We start from the raw sequence: 9,631 nt of genomic DNA on the forward strand, positions 1-9,631 counted from the left end.
GTTGTTCAAATATGTGGATCTTAGACTCAGGGGCAACTGATCACATCACTTGCTCTTTGGATTATATTGAAAACTATCATAAAATTCATGGCATATTTGTTAAGTTGCCTAATGGAGAATCTGTGCAGGTGACACGTATAGGGGAAATCAGACTGTCTCCTAATTTGTTGTTGAAAAATGTTCTTTGTATACCATATTTTGCCTTTAACATAGTTTCTGCTAGCAAGTTGACAAAACAAAATGGTTGTACCCTTGTCATGAATGCTGATCTATGTGCTATTCAGGGACTACATGGGATAATGGATGGTTTTGCTAAGGCAAAAGATGGGCTCTACTTACTTAGTCATCCTCCTGCCAAAAGAAGACAATGTGCTGATAATGTTGATGCTTACAAACACTGTAATAGCTTATCTTTACAATTGTGGCATAATAGATTGGGGCATTACCTTATAGATAAGATTCACAATCTATGTGGAATAAGACAAGTTCATTTTCATAAACCTGTCAATTTTGTATGTGACATTTGCCATTTTGCTAAACAGAAAAGGTCAATTTTCCCTATCAGTACTACAAGAGCTGAGAAAAGTTTTGATCTAATGCATTTGGATGTTTGGGGACCCTTTGCTGTTTCTTCTCTTAAAAGAGAACACTATTTTCTCACCATAGTTGATGATTATAGCAGGTTTACTTGGATACATTTGATGAAAAGCAAGTCTGAGGTTAAAGGGTTGTTTCAAAACTTTTATCAGTATGTTATTGATACTCAGTTTTCAGCAAAGATCAAGTCAGTAAGGTCTGATAATGGGACTGAATTCTTCATGACCTCCTTTTTTAATGAAAAAGGAATTGTGCATCAAAAGTCTTGTGTATACACACCTCAATAAAATGGTATTGCAGAAAGAAAACATCAGCACATATTAAATGTTGCAAGGGCACTCAAATTTCAGTCTGGAATTACTCTAGAACTTTGGAGCCATTGTGTCTTACATGCTTCCTACCTCATCAACAGGCTTCCTACACAAGTAAACAATGGGAAGTCACCATATGAGCTTCTGTACAAGAAAGTTGTGGATTATAATCACTTAAGGATGTTTGGTTGCTTATGCTTTGCTGCCACCATCTCTTAAGGAAGACATAAAATGATTCCAAGGGCAAAGAAATGTATTTTCTTGGGGTTTCCTGCACATGTGAAAGGCTATGTGTTGTATGATTTGGCTAACAAGTGTACCTTTGTGTCCAGGGATGTCATCTTCTATGAGGAAGTATGTCCTTTTAAGCAAAGCAACTCAGAAAACCTTCACAGAGAAGAGCTCCATCCTCCTTTACCTGTGGTTCCTATTGATGCAAATGTAGTTCCAGAGGTACATAGGACAGGCCACAATCATAATCATATTCCACAATCTATGGAGAATGAACAGCCTGCCATCTATGATAATGATGAACCAAGCCCTGAACTTAGGAGTGAAGCAAATTCCATAAGTACAAATAACATTCCTGCAGTCCAACCTTCAATAACTGTTGATTTGATGCCTGCTGATAATGAAGAGCCTATAACAGTCCATCCCAACCAGCATGAACTCAGAAGGTCTGGTAGGGTAAGAAATATTCCTGCAAAGCTACAAGATTACTACTGCCAGTCCATAATCCAAAGTGATACAAACCATAAGACTTCCCCACATTCTCTACATAATGTCATATCTTATGACTCTTTACCCCTCAGCCATCAGTTGTGTGCATCATCCATTCTGAACACACATGAACCACAGTCTTACAATGAAGCTGCCAAATCTGAGTCATGGAGGAAGGCAATGTTGAATGAGATAGAAGCTCTGGTAGCCAACAACACCTGGAAACTGACAGAACGTCCTAAGGTAAAAACATCAATTGGATGTAAGTGGGTGTTTAAAGTAAAACTGTAAAACACAAGGCTGATGGGTCAATAGAAAGATATAAGGTTAGACTTGTGGCCAATGGATACACACAACAAATGGGAGTAGACTACACTGAGACATTTTCTCCTGTTGCAAGGATGACAACAATAAGGACCTTTCTAGCTGTGGCAATTGCTAAAGGTTGGGAAATTCAACAATTGGACATTAACAATGCCTTTTTACATGGTGATTTAAAGGAGGAAGTGTACATGGTGTTACCTCCTGGATTCCACAGTGATAAACCAAAGCAGGTATGCAAGTTGTTGAGATCCTTGTATGGTCTGAAACAAGCAAGCAGACAGTGGAACTCAAAATTGACAAAGGCACTTATGGACAATGGCTATCAGCAATCAGCAGCTGATCCTTCCTTGTTCACAAGAAGCTCAGGGAGTTCTTTTACTGCCTTGCTCATCTATGTGGATGATATTTTAGTTACTAGAACTGATCCAACACAGATTAATGCTCTAAAACAGTTTCTGGACAGTGCCTTCAAGATAAAAGACCTTGGTTCTCCCAGTTATTTTTTGGGAATTGAGGCCTTTAGAAGTGATAATGGAGTCCATTTGTTCCAAAATGAAGTATACTCTAGACATTCTGAAAGAAAATGGCTTCCTGAACTCCAAGCCTGCAAAAAGCCCAGCCACTACAGGGCTGAAATTATCTAGTACAGGGGGCACTCCTCTTGATAATCCAGAGATTTATAGGAGATTAGTTGGTAAGCTTCTATACCTAACTAACACCAGGCCAGATATATCACATGATGTCCAACAACTAAGCCAGTATGTTGACAAGCCATCAACCACTCACCTCACTGCTGCTCTAGGGTGCTAAGGTACCTCAAGGCATCACCAGGAAAAGGCCTATTCTACCACTCAGGTTCTCAGCTAAAATTGCAAGGTTTCTCAGACTCTGATTGGGCTAATTGTCCAGATTCTAGGAAGTCAGTAACTGGCTATTGCATTTTTCTTGGAAACAATTTGATTTCATGGAAAACAAAGAAGCAGGCAACAGTCTCAAAGTCTTCATCAGAGGCTGAATATAGGGCATTGGCATCCACTGTCTGTGAGGTTCAATGGCTTCACTATTTGCTAAATGATTTGCAGGTGAACCTTAGTGTTCCAACAGTTATATTCTGTGACAATCATTCAGCTATTGCTATTGGAGAAAATCATGTATTTCATGAGAGAACAAAGCATATAGAAATAGATTGTCACATTGTCAAGCACAAAGTGAATGAAGGATTGATCAAGTTGTTGCCTATTCCTTCTCAAAAACAAGTTGCTGATGGTTTTACCAAGTCTTTGCCAACTACTGCTTTCAACACATTTCAACTTAAGCTGGGCATTCAAGATATTCATGATCCAGCTTACGGGGGGGGGTGATGAAGGATAGAAAATAATGCCAAGGGCATTCTTGTACTTTCCAGTTCCAGCTGTTTCTTCCATCTGGCCGTTGGCCGTTATAACTGCCTCTTCCATTCACTGTTCCATTGCTTTTTATATATACTGCTTGTACTGGCTAGGCTCTCTTTTGGATAACAATAATGAGAACAATAATCCTTCTTTCCTCTATGTTAATGCTCCATGAATACACTATCAAACCCTAGCCTAATTCACTGATTCCTTCAATATTACAATGTATGGATTACAGGTATATATATAAGAAGGAGTCTCAGTGAGATAGGGATAGAGAATCATAATGAAACTTAAATACATAGAGTAATTTGCAAAAATCGCGCCTAGGCGCTAGGCGCCACCCGGCCGCGGCGAGGAAGGCTGGAATCGGCCTCTTCCGCAGCCGCCTAGCCGGCTGAACCGCCCAATTTTTTATTTTTTTTTAGGGTTGTTGAAAAGTGTAGAAACTTTGGCAATGCATAACTTTTGAGTCGATTATCTGTTTTAGACAAAAAAAAAATTGAAATTGCATATTTTTTCGAGATCTATGTGAAACAAACAGCCATAGGTGTTTGCCCCACCAATTTCTCAAAAAAAAAAATGCTTCTTTTGCTCTTAATTTTAGTTTTTTATGTATTTAGATGGTTTCAACAATATTTTGAACAATTTTATAGCCACTTAAATTAATAGTTTGTAAGAAAAAACTATGGGAACCTTATGTTTTATTAGTGAATTTTTACAATTTTTAGTTTTAAAAAAAAATAATTAAAAAAATTAAAACAAATTTAAAAATTAAAAATAATAATAATTAATCAGGCGCCGAAAAATCAGCGCCTAGGGGGCGCCTAACGTATTTTGCAACATTGCATAGAGTCTTAATACTTCCCCTCAAGCACAAGCTACACGGGTGACTTGTAGTTTGTCCCTAAGAAACAAAAACCGAGGACTAGGTATGCCCTTTGTAAAGATATATGTCAATTGATCCTTGGTTGAAATAAAATTAACTTGTATATCTTCATTCGCAACTCTGTCTCTAATGAAATGATAATCAATTTCTATATGCTTGGTTCTAGCATGAAAAATAGGATTTGCACACATATAGGTAGCTCCAAGATTATCACACCAAAGCTTGGGAGTGGGCACGTCGGTTACGTCGATTTCTCGTATGAGCGAGAGAGTCTAAATGACCTCAGCACAGACAACTGGTAAAGCTTTATATTCAGCTTTAGTAGATGATCTAGCAACAGTTCGTTGTTTCTTGCATACCCACGATATAAGATTAGAACCAAGAAAAACAGTGGTTGTTATATCATGCACCTGATCATGCACCGCGCGTCAGACACTACAGTGTGTCTAAACCAACATGGTCTCACGTATTATTTTTATATTATCAAATGAAACTACAGTTATATCAAAATGATATTGTAGTTGTGGTGAAATGAAACTACAGTATATATAAAATGAAATTGAATAACATTTCACATATTTGAGTGTATATTGTAAAATGAAGCTATAATTATATTGAAATGATCATGTAGTTGGGTTTTAATGAAATTATAGTGTATATAAAATAAAATTAAATAACACTTTCACATATTTGAGTGTATAAATTTGAATGAAACTGTAGTTATATCGAAATGAAACTGTAGTTGTGTTGAACTGAAACTGCAGTGTATACAAAATGAAACTGAAGAAAATAGTTATTTTTTGCGAAGATTTTGTTTCTTTTCATTAAATAAAACGACTTCGTTTTGACAGTGTCGGTTTAGACACACTATAGTGTCTGACGCGTGGTGCATAATTGATCATGCACCATGGTGCATGATATAATTTGCCGAAAAACAGCATACCTCACTAGTTGATTTATGATCTTCAGGACAACTAGTCCAATCAGAATCTGAGAAAGCATGTAATTCTCTGGATACTGATTGCCGAATCCGCAAACCAGAAGTGATAGTTCCCTTTACATACCTTAGAACGCGTTTCAACTGCTCCCAATGTGAGACTGTATGCGCATGCATGCGCTGACACATCTGATTCATTACAAAGGACAAATCTGGGTGGGTAACTGTATGATATTGTAAAGCACCGACCAGACTTCTATACTGTGTGGCATCATCATATAAAGCAGCATTGGAGACAGTAGTGGGTTTTGAAACAGATATAGGAGTGGCTAAAGGTTTACAGTCTGTCATGCCAGCTCGTTTTAAGATATATGTCATGTATCTTTGTTGAGAGAGCAAAATTCCATCCTTACACTTAATGGTTTTAATTCCTAGGAAGAAACCAGGTTTACCAAGATCCCTATCTTGAATGTAGATGATAGAGCATTTAGAAGAGAACTGATAAGATTTTGATCATTATTCCCCATTACAAGAATATCATCAACATAAACAAGAACATAAATAAAACCTGAACCATGTGAGTAGTAAAACAAAGATACATCTGTTTTTGAAGCTTTTAAACCTGTTGCCATAAAAAAGGTATGTAAGCGATTAAACCAAGCTTTCGGGGCCTGTTTTAATCCATATAGAAAACGTTTCAATAGACAAACATGATTAGGAAATTGTTTATCAATATATCCCGATGGTTGCTTCATATAAACAGTCTCAGATAAAGTCCCATTCAAGAAAGCATTATGCACATTAAGCTGCTTGATAACCCAACCAGAGGATATAGCCAAAGATAGAAGTAACCTGATAGTAGTTGGTTTGACCACTGGGCTAAAGGTGTCAAAAAAATCCTGCCCAGGAACCTGGTTGAATCCTTTTGCTACTAACATTGCTTTGTAGCATTCCATTGACCCATCATCTTTCCTTTTGGTGCGAAAAATCCATTTACACCCAATAATATTCATATCAGACTGAGATGGGACATGATACCAGGTTTCATTATGAAGAAGTGCGTTAAACTCATCATCCATTGCCTTGCGCCATTCATCATGTTTGACAGCCTGTGTATAACAAGTAGGTTCAGTGAGACAAACCTAGGCTGATAGAGCCAAAAGAGGACCATCACCGTGACTTCGTGTAACACCCCGTGTTACGACCCCTAAGATCAATTAAATCATTTAATCAATTACCCAAAAGAAAGAATTAAATCACAATAATTAATTAGGAGGCCCACCATAGTCCGCGGGCCCTTATCCCTAAACCCAATCCCTAGTCCCAAAAGAAATAGAATTAGCAAGCCCATAATACTAGTTCCTAACTAGGACTCCTAAATATATAAATAGGGGACTTAAGAGGCACCTAGAAACCCCCCACCACAATAAACGCCCACCACCCCAAAGAGCTCCAAGAATCCCCTAGAAGAAATCAAGAAAGCAAGAAAGCTTAAAGAAAGACCCTTCATAGCCAAGGAATTAAATAAAGGCTAAGAGGTAACCCATGTCTCAACAAAACCTATTTTCATAGCTATGATTCCCCCTTAGGGTTTCCCCCATATTATTGTGATTGGCGAGATATGATGATGGTTATTAATGTTTGATGTGATGATCCCATGAGGGATCTTGATAATCTTGATGTTGGGAGATTCTTGATAATTATGGTGTTCTTGATGATTATATGGAGTTCTTGATGATTATACGTTGTTCTTGATAATTGTGTGATGCTCTTGATGCTTACGTGTTACTCTTACCGAATCTTGCAATTAGAAGACGAATCGTATCCTTGTTGATATAAAAGTGATTAGAACCCTAGGTTGTATCGTATGATATTATTCTTGGATCATCGGGTGGGGAAATCGCATGTTTGGGTGTTGATTATGTTTAGAAAAGCATGATAGGTTATGTGCCGTTCGTTTCTCGTATTTGATCCGTTAATTGTCTACGTGTTGTCGTTAATTGCGTTGTAAAGTGTCTAAGCATGGTTTCGGGTTCCACAATGGTTCCCGGGGCGAAATTGTGTGATAAGAGTCAGTGGGGGGTAGGGGACCCGCCACCTACCCACGGCCGGAAATTGTATCTCCGGCAGCGGGCAGCCGGCGGGCGGGCAGCTACCCGCCGGCGACCCACTGCCCGGAACAGTGTTACCGGCGGGTGGCCCCCCACCCACCGGCTACCCGCTGGAATTTCCCCCACTTTGGGTTCCCGGCTTCCCCGTTTGATGTTCCCCCGTTCCCCGTGGTGTCCCAACAGACTCCGTTTATCGTGCCTATATCTAGTTTGATATTTCGGGTACCGTTCGTAGGTTTATGAGTCTATTATATTGCATGCTAGTTGAATTGGTATCCCGTTGACCTAGGCGGAAGAAGTATGAACCCCTTAGGACTATTCTTAGTATGTGATGGATCACGCATAGGTTTTGTTATACGTTTTCTCCCCCTTCCCAATGTGTTAATGTGGGTTGCATGTACTTGCTATGTGTTATGTGTGCATGTAACCTCGAGTTGGTTAAGATCAATCGGGCTATACGGGCAGTCGGGTGGGTTGAGAACCATACCGGCTGTTAACCAGGCTGGCAGAGACCGGTCAGGTATATAAATATTATATAGGACTAAGTTCCACTATACGGGTAGTCGGATGGGCTGAGAACCATACCGGCTCTTAACCAGGCTGGTAGAGACCGGTTAGGTATATATTATATAGGACAAAGGTCCACTATACGGGCAGTTGAATGGGCTGAGAACCATCCCAACTGTTAACCAGGCTGGTAAAGACCGGTCAGGTATATAAATATTATGTAGGACAAAGGTCCATCAGTCGGTTGCGATCGGCTCCTCCGTAATGTGAGACGGGGCAGGGTGCTGCGGGGCCGTGTCAGAGCTATATGCGCTGACCCTCATGTATGGGCATGCGATTGGTCCTGTGGCGCCAACAAAGTGTGCTATGTGATGAGATATGGATGAGTTGTGGTTATGAGTATTTTGGGGGATGTGACTATGGGATTTATGCTGGGGATTGTTTATGTTGGGTTATGATTATTAATTGTGCTCAGCTTTATCTGTCTTGCTTGCTTTAGATTGTATACGCTTGTTATAACTGTTGCTTGTGTCTAGCCTTATCTGTCGAGTCATTCCCGGTTTTAAAAGCTAGAGTTCGTAGGATATATCTTCATATTCAAAATGGTTTTCGTATATCTATATATATCTCTATATGTAATGTATTTCAGCACGTTGGAGTGGGTTACCAGCATCTCTCGCTGAACAGATATATTTGGCTTTCAGGCACAGAAGGTTAAGTCACTGGAGTGCGCTAGAGCTTGGATCATAGAAGTAGTTAGTTTCCCTTTCGGCCTGCGTGCCACGTTTATGCATTCATATCTTTGAGACATTAGTTAGTTAGCCTGTGCACCTGAGTTCTCTAGCTCAGGTGTGGCATAACACCCCGTACACTCGTACTCTGTTGGGATTTAATGAGATTGCACCCTTAATTTATAAGTTTTAAATATCTTGAAAATCTGGGGTGTTACACTTCGGGTGGCCATGGAGTGGGTCTGAACCATGGGCCATGACGAACGCCCTCTCGGCCGGCCACGACGACGCTGAGTAGCGACGGGTTCGTTGTGCGCCGAGGGCTCATCCTGGACCGGTTCTGGCTGGCTAGGCTCGTTGCTAGCCGGGAGCAGTTCAGGCGACATGGGTCGAACCGAAACGGAGGATGAAGTCGGAATAAGTACAGATTCAGCCCATGGTTGGGATGGTTGAACTGGTGGTGCCTGCAAAATTGTCTTACCAAAAGGACAAACGCTCTCATCAAACCTAACGTCCCTGCATATATATACCATGTTAGTTTGAAGATCCATGCACCTATACCCCTTAAATGACTCAGGATAGCCTAGGACGACACATGGGGAAGACCTGTAAGACATCTTATGACAATTGTAGCGATGCAAAGGAGGAAAGTATAGACAACTAAAGACACGTAGAAAAGAATAGGACGGAGAGGATTTATGCAATAGAAGATGAGGACTGGATTTATCTGTTACGGTGGATGTCATTTTATTAATTAAATAAACCGCAGTCTCAAAATCATAATCCCAAAATTTAGAAGGAATGGAAACATGACTTAAGAGAGCTAGACCTGTTTCAACAATTTGTCTACGCTTTCTTTCAACACGACCATTCTGTTCATGAGTATACACACATGACTGTCTATTGAGAATGCCTAACTGAGATAAGGTAGAGTGCAACTTTTTATACTCAGCTCCTAGATCATACTGTATGGATTTAATTTTGCGATTGAATGAACGTTCAACCATAGCCCGAAATTTGTCAAAGACATCATATAGATCATACTTTTGCAACATAGGGACGTACCATGTAACACCCCCTAAAAACGTGCCATTTTAAAACCTTAAACATGCA

General features: G+C 39.8%; 1 protein-coding gene across 1 annotated transcript; it reads right to left on the reverse strand.

The window, feature by feature from the left end:
* Positions 1-4,504: 4,504 nt before the first annotated feature.
* LOC109147478 (uncharacterized mitochondrial protein AtMg00810-like) lies at positions 4,505-5,547 on the reverse strand. Its single transcript, XM_019295109.1, has 2 exons — positions 5,176-5,547; positions 4,505-4,582 (listed from the first exon to the last, which is right to left on the reverse strand). The coding sequence occupies exons 1-2, from the start codon at positions 5,545-5,547 to the stop codon at positions 4,505-4,507; spliced, it is 450 nt and encodes a 149-aa protein (XP_019150654.1).
* Between the last annotated feature and the right edge of the window lie 4,084 nt (positions 5,548-9,631).

Source organism: Ipomoea nil, unplaced genomic scaffold (assembly GCF_001879475.1).
Source record: "Ipomoea nil cultivar Tokyo-kokei standard unplaced genomic scaffold, Asagao_1.1 scaffold0261, whole genome shotgun sequence".
NCBI lineage: Eukaryota > Viridiplantae > Streptophyta > Magnoliopsida > Solanales > Convolvulaceae > Ipomoea > Ipomoea nil.